The 13,467-nt window shown below is 43.8% G+C and overlaps 1 protein-coding gene across 26 annotated transcripts in view; it reads right to left on the reverse strand.

The window, feature by feature from the left end:
- Positions 1-2,732: 2,732 nt before the first annotated feature.
- The window catches only part of GLI2 (GLI family zinc finger 2), a 396,028-nt gene continuing 385,293 nt past the window's right edge, over positions 2,733-13,467 (reverse strand). For all 26 annotated transcript variants that reach the window (XM_039494657.1, XM_039494646.1, XM_039494645.1 and 23 more), the window contains 3 exons: positions 12,116-12,397; positions 9,001-9,337; positions 2,733-7,943 (listed from right to left, as the gene is read on the reverse strand). In XM_039494657.1, coding sequence (XP_039350591.1) covers positions 5,593-7,943; positions 9,001-9,337; positions 12,116-12,397 — 2,970 coding nt within the window. In that variant the 3' untranslated portion in view covers positions 2,733-5,592. The remainder of the gene's footprint in view (positions 7,944-9,000; positions 9,338-12,115; positions 12,398-13,467) is intronic.

A 13,467-nucleotide genomic window follows, 5' to 3' on the forward strand; every position in this document is an offset into this window, starting at 1 on the left:
GTAGCCACAAATCCTTCAGCATGTGTAAAAGCTTTACTTTGGGGGGTTATTTTTTTATAGTGAATGTATTTAAAGTATCCATTTACAATTTTACATGAAACATAAATCTTGGGGGGGGGGAAATAAATGCATTGGCTGTAATATAGGGATGTTTTGTAGCTTCTAAATTTCTTAAGTGTTAGGTCATTTTACTTACAAGTTAAATAGCTGTCTGCAAGAGGCCTTGGTTGGTCATAAATTGTCCTTCCAGTAATATAAAACACACCATTTATTTACAACACATATGCTCTCCCCAGTAGATCCAACTGCTCATAAAGAACAAGAGCTTCTATGTCATCTCTACCGAGACCACTGCAGTAAAGAGGCCATTGGAATGACTCTGTACTCAGTAGGAGTGCAACAAAATCCAGCAACAGTAGCTTTTATGGTCTCTTCCCACCCCCCCAGGAAAACATTACATATTAGCTCAATTTTAAAGGATCGTGAAGGCCTTACTCCTCATCCGGTCCCATTGATTTCAATATGAAGTAAGGTCTCACTCAGTTAAGGGTTCTAGACTTTGGCCCAAAGAGATACTTTATTTTAGTTCGGAAGGAAACTGATTGAAAAGAGGAATACTTCAATATGAAATGAAGCGTTCACATTTATTTTAATATTGACTCTCAAGCTCCTGCTTCCAGCTGTGCCCAAGGCCATGGTTAATTAATGGACTTTCGTTGTTGCAAAAGGATTATCACCATTTCTGTGTTTACAGTTCTGCACAAGGAGCCTTTTAAGAAACACAAACACCCTCTGTGCTGTACATTCCAGGATGTGCAAGCAATAAAGAAAGTGCAAGTGGTTACAATTCATCAGAGGGAGCCCTGGGAAGTGCTAGCCCCAATGGAGAGAAATGTAGAGTTTATAATATAAACAGAGATGGGTTCCCATCAAACTCTGCATCTGAACACCCCTGAATCAGAGGCAACTTTACATCTGGATTAGGATCACATATTAGAATCTTGACTCCATTTCTAGGTGTAAATAAGTAAGAACTTAGACCCTGACTCAAAAGCCACTGAAGTCAATAGAAAAAACTCTGATCGACTTCAGTGGACAATGGATGAGGCCCTAATTCAGAGGAGGAGTTAAAATAAGTCAGAACAATTTATCTCCAACAACAACAAAAGCCATTGCTTAGTGATGTTTGTAATTCTTGAGTCATACAGAATATTGTGATCTCTACCCGATGGATTTTGAGGCTAACAGGATAATAATGGGCTAGTCAAGCTTTTTGCCTTAAGGTGATTGGTTCAAATCCCACAAAATGTTCACAACAAAACATCAAAAGGCTTGACATTGTGTTTACTAAGGGCCAAGGTAAATGTAAAGACTTCTCTAGGCTTTGGAGCAGATCCTAGTCCACGGTCATTTTCATCTCTTAGTACTGACAATAACACAATGACTTGGCACAGAGACAGCACAGAGAGGGAGGCTTTACTGCTGCGGAGTTTCTTCCTCCACCTCCGCTTTGGATTGAAAGGATATTGCAGTATTCATGCTTGCTTAGGGTCAGACCCTGCTGCTGTTGAAATGAATGGGAGTTTTGCCATTGATTCCAAAAAGAGAAGGAGCAGGATTCTGTTTGGGTCTCCTTTAAGTTTCAGTTGTGCCAAAATGTATGGCAGATCTGACTGGTTTGGCTTATTGCGGGTGTTATATATTTTAAAGTCTTCATTGCAACTTAAGCTGACAGTTTCTAAACAATTCTCATAAAGAGTGATACATTACTATGTTTTCACCGGAACCCCTTTAAAACATTAGCTCATAGTCACAATTCAAATATTTTGTTGGCCAATGACAGAGCCAAGGCAAAAAGCACTCTCTCAAGTGGTTGATACAACTCTCCTTGAAGTCAGTGGGAATCTCTCTGTTCACTTCAATGGGCGGCACACCAGGCTTAATTTTGATCTCGACCAATAGATCTACTGCTTGGCACGTCACCAGCTACTGTCAAATAGGAAACAAACAGACTGGCTTCCCCTTCACTGCACCAAACACAAAACAACTCTTGAGCCATCAACCCTCGTCTCTGCTCTGCCAACAATGCCAGCCTTAACTGACCGTTTCTCAAATTTCCAGCCAAGCACCTTGGTGTTTTCTGCCATGTTGTCCCCTTCTGTGTGGAAGGAGCTTCCTGTAAAACCCCCAAAAGTCATGACCTTGTTCTCCTTAAAACTTACCTTTGTCATGATGCCTACAAAAAACTCAGCAATGGTTATATGCAGTGTTGTTGTAACGTGTCGGTCCCAGGCTAACAGAGAGACAAGTTGGAGGAGGTAATATACTTTATTAGAGCAACTTCTGTTGGTGAGAGAGACAAGCTTTCGAGCTTACATAGAGCTCTTCTCGTCTCTCTCACCAACAGAAGGTGGTTCCATAAAAGATATTTTCTCACCCACCTTGGCTCTCAATAATGGTTAGGCAGCTGGTGTGCTGTGACTGCTGCTTATCACACTGCCCACATGCATCTCTGTTACCTGGCACACTCCATCAATTTGTTGTATCCGTCTGTAGTCTCTCAGCTTGTACTTGGATTGTAAGCTCCTCAAGTTAGGAACCATCTTTTTGTTATCTTTGTACAACACCCAGCACACGCAGGCCCTGAACCTGCATGGGCCTCTGAGTGCTACCACAATACAGTAACCATGAAACAAAATAACTTATGAAAAAAATTACTTTTTAATGTACAAAAGGCTTATATACAGGTTCAGCACGTTACCTCCATTTTTATGATGTAGAAAACAGCTAAAAATGTCCATAAGATATAAATTTGACAGAACAATTCACCTACAGTGCTTTTAGTAATGATGTCTTCTATACATACTATATACAGAGCTGGAATGGTTATAACAATACTATTTTAGTAAATGAAGGAAGACCACCTCTGAAAAACGATCGGAATCTTGACAAACTGGAGATATGGTTTTGCTTTGGGGGTTGATCTTTTCTTGTTATGTGTGTTGCCTGAAGTGGGGCTCACTAACATGCACTGTCATATGCATCCACTGAATAAATCAGCTCAACAACCAATGGAGACACAAGGGCCTGATCAGTTGCAGCACTTGGGAGGCCCGAAGTGTAACTCCATGCGTCCAGTATGTCTCAGAGTCCTACACTGGGCCCGGCCCTCTTTCTTCCAATGCAAGGGTGAGGTAACTGCAGGTGAGTCTGTACCATGAACTCAAAAAAGCCCAATCATTTTAAATTCATCTTTCTAGGTTAGGCACAAGTGCAAACAGCTGCCCTGCCTGATCTTGCTTTCCTAGCACAGCCAGGAGTTCCAGTGATGTCAGGGTTTTTTTTAGGATATGTGAGGAAGGCAGGATCAAGCCCATCATGCTTTGTTTACCCAAGCTTTTTATCTAAGAATTAGGGTAGGCCAGCTACTGCTATGTTTACTCACCCCTTACTCTCCACGCAGTCCCACTGGAGTTAACAGGACGATACGTGGAGTAGGGTGCTGCCCAACACAAGGAAGGCTTTTGCACTCTGGTCCTTTGGTAAATATATATTCGATCTATGTGTGGCCTTCTGGGGTATTTGGCATCACAAATGCTTGGGCAGGAACAATGACTGACATTCGTGCAACAGCCACAAGTCATGCTAGCATCAGTGCAGTCTGTGCGGCACTGGTGAGTGCAAAAGGACAGCAATGATTGTAGAAAGCCAATGTTAGCACCTTTAAAAAGCACCCAATGGGAGCTGCAGTTTGCAGCTGGAACTGAGCCACATTCAGTAAAGCGTTGGACATCCATTGAGCGGGAAAGGATGGAGCCCTGCTGATGAGACATCATGCACATCTGGTTTAGTTTTTTAAAGTTCAGCACACAGGATGTTTGGAATCAGGAGGGAATTTCATGTGTGTACCCTTCCCCTTGACATACTTAACACTATAATACTAGGAAGAAAAGAATTGTCTTTTTGAAATGTGGTAAATTTCAGTGAGGTCTGTTTTCATGGTGTTTACCCTTTTGTATACCAACAGTAATAAATAATGCATTGAGGAGTCTTTCCACTGTCTTCAGGATCGGGCCCTAAAATTGCAAAAACTGGTAGCCAGCTTATATTTTGTGGAGGATTTGCTTGTGGTTAGATTCCTCCCATGGGTAATTTTCAGAGAGGCTTTCACCCACAGCTCCGATACCCCACTACAAATCCCAGACATTTGACTAAGGGCTCGTCTACATGAACATTTAGTTTGTGGCAATTTGGGGTATGAATCAACCCTGCACTAGCTTGTGAGGTAGGCCCTGCTGATATGCATTAACCATTCGTCGGGGCGCTTGGATCTAGTCCTGTTTCAAAGAGGACCAGACCAAAGTGCACAGAACTGTTAATGTGCACCAGCAAGATCCATGTGGCAGCCTAGTCTGAGGCAGGCTAGTGCAGGGTAGAGTCACACCTCACCTTGTCATGACCTAACTGTTTGTGCAGACAAGTCCTAAGCTAGCTAAGTAATTATGTGCCCCCCCCTTCACCCCAGTGAGGACAAATTAGAGCTGAGCCGTTGTGAAGCCTCATTAGCAATTTTCATAGATTCACAGTGTTTAAGACCAGAAGGGACCACTGTGATCATCTAGTCCAACATCGTGTACAACACAGACCATAGGCTTCCCTGAATTAATTCCCGTATAATCCCCTGATTTACACAAGTTGTTTAAGGCCCCAGACGAAAGTCACTATTCTACTGAAGTCACTACTGACAGGGCATAAAGTTAAGCACGTGCATAAACCTTTGCAGGATCGGGGCTTTCCTGCCATTAGAGATGCTTTCAGATGAATGGTATTTTCAGGACTCTGCTACATTCTATCCATATTGTAAATACATCTGACAAAAGGGGGCATTCATCTTTCATGTGTCCCATCAACGTATCTTTCTGATGTTTTTCCGAAACACTGCTATGCTTTATAAATGTACATTTCTTTCGATTTTATATACACTATATTTGCTTTTAATGGAAGAGACGCCTTGACTACTTAATGCTAAAGCATAGTAAGGCACTTTTCTGAGAAGCTGTTTGGAACTGATGCTTTTTTCTACAAAGTCGCAAGGTATAAAGAACAGTTTATAATGATATTGCTGGGAGTGGACTTTTTGGGAGATGTAACTAAATGCTTATCTCACTGGAGCAGAATACGCAGTATGGCTTTTATTCAGATCAAAAAGACACCCCTCCATTTGTTTCTGGCATGTGTTGAGAAATGGTCTTTTTGCAGACATAACTAAAAGAAAACCAAGAGAGGTGGCAAACATGGAGGAAAAAAATTCATTTTTAACCATTCTTATGCAATATTCTCATTTGGTGGTGGCGTTGTTCAGACCCCTGAAAAACCAAGCAAAAAAATAATACTAGAGGTTGCACTCTTGGTGCTAAACTGCTTTTAGATAGTTTACATAGGTCTGTACAGAGACATTGTTTACTTTGAATCCCTTTAATGTATTTAATACTTGTCAAAAATGCTACTCTATAGATACTGATTATTTTTAAAAAGCACATTCATAAAACTGCTTTGTGTAAAGTCCCTGGGATAAACCGTGGGGCTTTATCATTAGGACATCATGTTAAGAAATTTACTCTCTTCTGCCAGGGTGGTTAGCATGGAGCTCATGTCGCCTATCGCCATGTTGCTTATTCCAGCTGGTATGGATGGCAGTGTCAGAGAGTTCCGTGGAGTTGTAAGGCGAGAGGAGTTCTGGGAGAGATTCTGCAGAATGCTAGGGCTGAGGGTTCCTGACATCAGGCTTGAATGGTCTCCATCATCCATGATGGCATCAAAATCTATCTGAGCAGGCTCCAGACCCTGTGAGTCCACTGTGCTTGACACCTGGTTAGCTCCGGGTGACGGCATGGCAGCTGGCTTGATATTCAAGGCACACTGCTGCTGTCCCACTCTACAATCCACATGGTTATCAAAGTTTCCATTTTGTTCATACATGTGGATTTGACCATAATAGTACATCAAATTGTTTTCCCTTGTGCTGTTTGCACATTGCTGGGCCTGCATTGACACCATATTGTTGGTTCTTTTCGGAGTGGCCTCTGCTGTTTCCTGGCCAGGGCTCATGGCATTAGTAGGGTGGGGAGTTCTCATGTAACCGAGTTGCTGCATGTTGCGTATCCCTCTATGCCTGTTTACTGGACTAGGGTCAGGTGGAGGATGAGGCTGTACCGTTCCAGGAGTGTAGGTCTGGCCAGCTGAACTCATTATGCTCTGTTGGGGCTCAAAGTTTGGCTGATTTGAGGTCATTAAAGAAGGGGGCTGATAAAACACCTCCTGAGCCATGGAGAAATTCATGGGATTTGTCTGAGATGAATAGTTCTGCTGACTTTGTTCATGCATGACCTGAGTCAGTCTATTACTGTTGACCATTAAAGAGGGATCTGTTGCAACGCCCATTTGCTGAGGATGAACGTGGGATCCAGACTTCACTACCACGTTGCTACAAGAAGGGGAAAGCTGGTTTGGATCTCCACTGATTGCATTTGGGCTCAGCATTTGATGAGCCTGGTTATACCCTTGGTGCAGGCTCAAATCGGAGTTCATATTAGGGCCCGGATTTATCTGCTGCTGCCTCAGCTGCATACAGTTTAGCCTTTGTCCATCCATGCTCATATTTCTTTGCATAAAATTCTGCTGTGTTACATTCATGCCGCTTTGACTCATCTGCATTTGCTGCTGGTTAAAGTTCTGATACTGACCAAAGTTCTGCTTCTGCTGGACAACAGCTAAGTTTCCTTGAGAAAACTGTTGCTTCGATTGGTTAGACATAACATCAACGGTACCTGAGCTAACCTCATTCCACTGGACGGGCATGTTGTTTTTGCTCATGTTCGAGGGCGCACCAAAGCTCATGTGGCACTCTGCCACCCCCGGACCCAAATGGTTCACGCTTGCATCAGTTCCAGCCATCCTGCGCTGGCTAGACAAGTTCTGATGTTGCAGTTTGCCATTGCCTGGGAAGTTTAGCATTTCATTACTGTACCCCATGGAAGTGTTTTCTACAGCTGTCCCATTGTTCTGAGATTTGATATATTGCACTACATCATCTGGCAGCATAATGTCATCTTCTCCAATGGGGCCCTCCGTCTCACCTGCCATTGCTTCCATGGTAATATTTTCACTAATGCTCAGAGGTCGAGGTGAATAGACATGCCTGGGAAGGCTGCCATCGGAGCGTGTGTAATTGGAAAGGCTGCAGTTCCTTCTGTCCGCAGGATGTGGTGGGTGGAGGGGATTCATGCTGTTGGTGCTATTGAAGCGATGGACTCTAGGGAGGGACAGTGGATCTGCGGCAGGTCTCCTCACAGGATCACTCGCGCGTCTTGTGTTGTTACCTGACACGTCATGGGGAAAAGTCGGGGCTGCTGCGTACCCATAAGTGCTGCCGTCGCTACAGCGTCTTGGCCCAGGAGGGAGGCGAAATGAAGGCAAAGCAGGATCTGGCCCATCGAGAAGAGAGATCTTGTTCTTCAGACTCATTCTTTCCAAGTTAGGCAGAGGTGTGGGAGGAGGGCCCCCCGTGGCAGCAGCATACTTGGCTTTCAGCCTGTAGTGCTGAGCTGGCGTGAGGTTGAGAAGGCCTGGTATGCCGCTACACTGGCTGGCTTCGCTCGATCTGCGTGACGCGTCCGTAGAAATCGGGTCGTAGGAGTCGGCAGAGCTCGTGTTGTTGGGACGATTCCCAAACTGCGAAGCCTCGCTGGAACGGCGACTAGAGAAGTAAGGGGAAATCCCTGATGATCTGCGACTGACAGTGTATGCTGAGCTGATGGTGCTTGTCGTACTGTCACGGCGTTCATTGAGCTGATTCAGCATCGTAATCTCATTTACAGACAGCTCCGTTATTCTAGGATTAGGCAGTGTAGCAGAGGAACCACCAATATTTTCTAGGATAGAGCCTGGAAGAGTGTTGGGGGGAAGAAAAATGGTTTTGTTAGCTGAGAGGGCTATTTTGGGGTAAATAGCTATATTACATGTTGTGCTTGGGGTCTAAATACAGATCTCTGTGTGTTATCCAACAGCAAATGTTTGCTTCAGAAGAGTGATGTAAACGTGACTAACTGGTAATGGAGTCAGCACATTGTCTGCAGCTCTGCTCCTATGAGAAAAGGTACAGTACAGGGCAGGGAAAGAGGACAGAGAGATGTACTCAGGAAATTAATTGAGTCGCTGCTACAGAGGCTTTTCCAGTGTTTGCTTCATTACCACTGCAACCGATGAGGAGAGCATTCCTATGGGCTTCTTTTTATAAGGCAGAATGAAAGACACTACAGGCATAACATGTGGTTTCCAAGCCTTGTCATATGATCAGTCACTCAAACTGGTTTCAAAAATTCAGAGGCAGAGGTCTCATTGCTCAGTACTAGAAATTCATGTACCCTTCTGAGATCTTTCCCAGAGCAATTGAAGAAGCTCCTATACAGTAAACTCTAAGGACAGATCATCTGCCCATTTTAATTTGATAAGCTGGAGAGGCACAAAGTGATCATAAATTTGTCCTAGTCAGGAATCTCCAGCTGGCATAGAAGTAAAACTAGCATAGGTGGCTCTGTGCCACCATCACTGAGCTCCCCACCTGATATAGAGGCAGGCCAAAGTCATGGCCAGGGATGGGGGCATGACTGGATTGCTGGTCTGCTCAAGCAGTCCTCAGACGGCAAAACAGCCCACAGGGGATTGTTACTACTAGCACAGGGCTGCTGTAATTTCCACCACTGGGGTAAGGCAGGGGCAGGTGCAAACTAGCCTTGGGCAACCCTGGGAATCCCACCCAAAATTATACAGCCGAGTTCACACCTGAGTTATCCTTTTATGAGACAGCTCATCTTTATTCTGTGAGGAGTGATGTTGTTAGGCGGGGAAATGATTCTGCTCTAGGGCAGACCCTTCACTGTGAGACATGGGACATGGCCTGAGGGAGTCTAATAGCAGGAAGAACACAGGACCATGGCTTACCATTTCCTGGTATGGGAGGTAGCTTGGTGTTTCTGACTTGTGGAGCTGGGCTCACCCATGAGCAGGAATCCTTAACCGTCTTGAGTTTCTCCTTCTTGAGCTGTTCAAGTCGCTGCATCGTTGTCATGTGTTTCCTTAGCTGAAGGCTGACTGTTGAATTGCCCGATGAGACTGTCGAGTCCACAACAGGAGCATTGTCATCCAGTGCGGTCAGGTCTCCCAGGCTTCCCCCACTGTGCAAGTTCATTTCCACTCCACTGTCATTGTTGTTGGTGCTACCAAGTGGTGATGGTTCACTGCTGCATGATGACTGGCCACCAGGACTGGACTGACACATCTTGAAAAGGAGAAATAATAGAAGGTCTGAGTTCTGCAGTTGAAAACACAGCTTTGGAACACACACGCACACGGACCTGGAGACTGAAGTCTCCTGTTTATCAACACATTTGATATAGGGAACATGTGGTCACCTCCTTCCCCATACACACATGCTGCCCACTGCCATGTCTCAGCTCTGTTCTGCAGCCACGGACACTTTCTAGGTGGGGATGGATAGGTTAGTTTCCATATCCAGTCTTTGCTGCTGACAAGGCCAGTATGCTAATTAATGCCAACTGGCATTATAGTTTCATGCTGTGGGCACTAGGTTTATTTAAAAACAGCAGTACTTTAACAAATTTGGATGGACTTTTTTTTTTTTTTAAATTCACAAGCATTTGCATAAAACCCCTATGGGTTAAAAATCTTTGGTGTGTTTCATTTTTCCCATAGAGACAAACCAAACATTGCTGCTGCAGTAGATAAAGGGTTGATGATTCAGTAAGATAAGCTAGTGCATTAGCAGATTGTGCAAAGTACAGCTGCAATGAGCACCAGTTTATCTAACATAGGATCAAGTCCTAAGTGTTTCAGGCACAACATATTTCTGTCTTTTAAATACCTTAACGTGTAATTAGTTTAGCTGACAATCTTCCTAGATGGATAAAAACATGGTTTGCTGTTTGCAAGCTCCCACTTACAGATGAGGTAGATAAGTGCCATAAAGGTTTGTTTTACTTGCATTAGAAATGACATTTCACACTGAGCAACTTATTTTCAACAAACATTGAATGGTCTGAACTTCCTTGCTCACATTGTTAGGTAAGATGCCAGGGTTCTCAATTCCTGGCCCTGAACTCTTGCTCCAGAGATTGTCACAACCTGGGAATGCTGCAGAGGCAACATATTTAGCCCCAGGAGCAGGTGGGTGTGTCAGGAGAGGGAGTGCCTTATTTTGATCAAAACCAGCCCTAACTAGCAGGGCTGCCTGGCTTTAGAGGGTCCAGTTTCCTTTCATTGGAAGGACAGAGGTTACATTCCAGGAGTGTAATGCTGAGAGGAATTAATTCTTGGGACACTGACAAAGAGGTGCTGGGCCCTCCCCCAATCGCCCCTTACTGGCAGCCCACCTACACCTCCTCACTCCCTTTGCATTTACACACTAACTCGTCTTGGTTAGCTGTAGATGCACAGTACAGAATATATCACATTTTTATACAGTGTTTTCAATACAAAGAATTTCTTTGCTCACCTTAGTACCGACTGTCCTTAGGAAGGTGGAGTAAGGAAAGGTAAGTGGGAACAAAGAACAGGTTGTTAGAATAAAGAGAACATTAATGAAAGGGAGAAGATTAGTGAAAGAGCATAGAGGGGAGTGCACAAGTCAGGGTAAATTAGCAGCATTCTTTTTCCCGACACCCACCCCACCCCAGTTCAGAAGTCAGCACATTTAATTGAACACCTCTTAATGTACCTGGATCCAAATCCCAGTGAATTTTCACAGACCTTGGTGGATTTTGGATTAGATCAAATTTTGGGTCAGAAAGAGGGACCCCCAGACACCATTACAAGTGATTTCAATCAACCAGTCACTAGCTCCATCCCAGGGCTTCAGAGATTTGAATTGAAACAAGTAGTAAATACAGGTAGATACATATGTTGTCAATAGGCACTGTGAGCTGGGTACTGCCCTCATTACACCATGCAGCCCAAGTGAAGTAAAAGGGGTTCCGTGGGAGTAGCAGAAAGGAAGGATTGCCCACTGTGCCTAACACCAATGGAGTTGCACAGGGTGTAACTATGGAAAGAACTTGACCTACAGTCTGTTAGGAAAATCACCGTTAGGGAAAGCAGGGGAGAAATATCTTCCTAGAAAAACACCGTGTGTGTGTGTGTGTGTGTGTTAGTTATTCTTACACGGAGTTTTTCAATGAACACAGGAGATTGTGAAGGTGAAATTGTCCATTTAGCCAATAAAATGGACTGTGAAAACAGTAAATTCCTTCCTGGACTAAACTCATGTATCGTCACAGTATCAGCCAAGAGCATGGCATCTAGCCCTTTTTATAGTGCAAAGCCATGTTGACTGGTAGAAATGGAAACATTTTAGCCTGGCTTAAAATCAAGAAACTGCATCCTTTGAGTCTCAAAGGCTTGTGAAGTTCTCACAACTCCAGTGAGAAACCCGGAGACTGAATGAACTCTAGCAGGTGAAGTGACTTTAGTTCAGCCGTTTATGGCCTCTTGTTTTACAAAAAAAATTGTCTTTTTGGCTGCTAAGCGAAGGAGAAATGTTGAAATGTGAAAGAGTTATGGTGCAGCAAGACTCTTGACTTCCTCTAACTACTGTGTAATACACAGAAACACACAGATTTAATGAAATGATGTGCGATTGGCTTGGAAAGGAAATAAGACTACTGCCTGATTTAAAGTGTCTTGGGGGGACAAAAGAAATTGTATTATGAAGACATGTTATTGTCGCATTTTCACCTTCGTGGCATGGCATTAACGCTGCATGGGCTGATGCATTCATTCATCATCCTATCATGACGTATCAGCAATGTTACAAATATCACACCTTGGGCTCTGTGTTGCTGTGTAAGACACTGGGGACTCTTAACTGTCCTGCAATCTTAACTTCTGGGTTGGGGGCCTTGAAAACTGGGATCGTCCTGCAAATTTCTGGGTGCATGGCAAATGCATGAGGAGGAAAAAGGCTGCAACTTTACATTTTTCACCTGCGTCTCCAAGAAATTACAAACCATACTCTTATCTTTTAAACAACAGCTTCTCTTACCACAGAATTCTCGGTCTTTATTGTTTTGACTTGTAAGCAGTCCTCCAGGCCTCTGGTGGTGCTGTTAGCCTCGCTGCTCTCTTCTGACACCTTGCTACTCTGCTTGGCACTTGCTTCGTTGTCGCCATTTTCCTTGAGGGGAGGTGGCCGGGGGTGAACGTCGTTGCGCTGCTTCTTTGTGACATGGGCATCGGGCCCATGCACAGTCTTGACGTGTTTCCTGAGGGAACTGGGGTCCGTGTACCTCTTTGTGCAGCCCGGGATTTTACAGACATAGGGTTTCTGTCGAGATGACAAATTTGAGGTTATTTTTAAAGCAGACTGAAATATTGTGGACATGCTTTGTGGACAAAGATAAGTCATGTCCTCACAGAGCACAATGACCATGATGCTGCCAGCAAAAAAAGTGGAGAATCTGCCTCTTAGGATCTTGCAAAGCATCTGTGGCAGATTTTTAAACTGTGATCCATGTTCTGCTGGTGGTCATGGAACACTTGGTGGTGAGCCACAGAGACCTGGCTAGTCGCTTGGTACTGGCTTTACTTCTTGCTTTGGGCTGCTAAATTCAAAGACAGCTAAAAATTCACAAAATACTTTCCTAATATTACTTTTCCACCTAAGCATTTGTTGCCACAGGAACGTTTCATGATTGTGGATGGGAGGGGAGATGGTCTGAGTCATTGGAATTGCAGGGGAGTGTCTACAAGACATCTCTCCATTAAGATGGTGTCTACTCTGGGAAAATGTTTGAGACCTCCTGATCTATGGAAATCCAGAGAAACTAAGCCAGACTGGATTCTGTCTATCTAGTCTTTCATATATCTCCAGCACCCATCACTCTGAAATCTGTTATCGTGCAAAACAAACCACAGGCACGCAATACTTTTTAAGACAATGGCATTGTATTCCTGGAATCATGAATCATTGATCACTGCAGCAAAGTCTGAGGCCAGACTTTTGGAAACAGAAGTTAGCAAGTAGCTATCCTTTCTTTTAAAAAAAAAAAAAAAAAACTTTGATGTATCCACTTTCCAATTCCAATGTGCATGAGCACCAAAGCTGTGAAAGCTACTGCTGCTTGGGTTGAATTGATCACAAGCACCACTTCAGCCTCACAATTGCTCTAAGTACTTTTCCACTGTGACATTGGAACGGATCCATCTAAAGGAACAATATGTAAATGGTTTTCTAAGGTTAACCAAAAATGGTCATTTCTATTAGTTAGGTATCTATTTTCCAATTTGACCGAAGAGCACACGCAAAATTGCTGGGGGGAGAATTAGTTAGTTAGTTTTGGGTAAAATCAAACCAAACAAAACCAACCAACAAACAAAACTAAACCAGCACAATCA

Source organism: Mauremys reevesii, linkage group 11 (genome assembly GCF_016161935.1).
Source record: "Mauremys reevesii isolate NIE-2019 linkage group 11, ASM1616193v1, whole genome shotgun sequence".
Taxonomy (NCBI): Eukaryota; Metazoa; Chordata; order Testudines; family Geoemydidae; genus Mauremys; species Mauremys reevesii.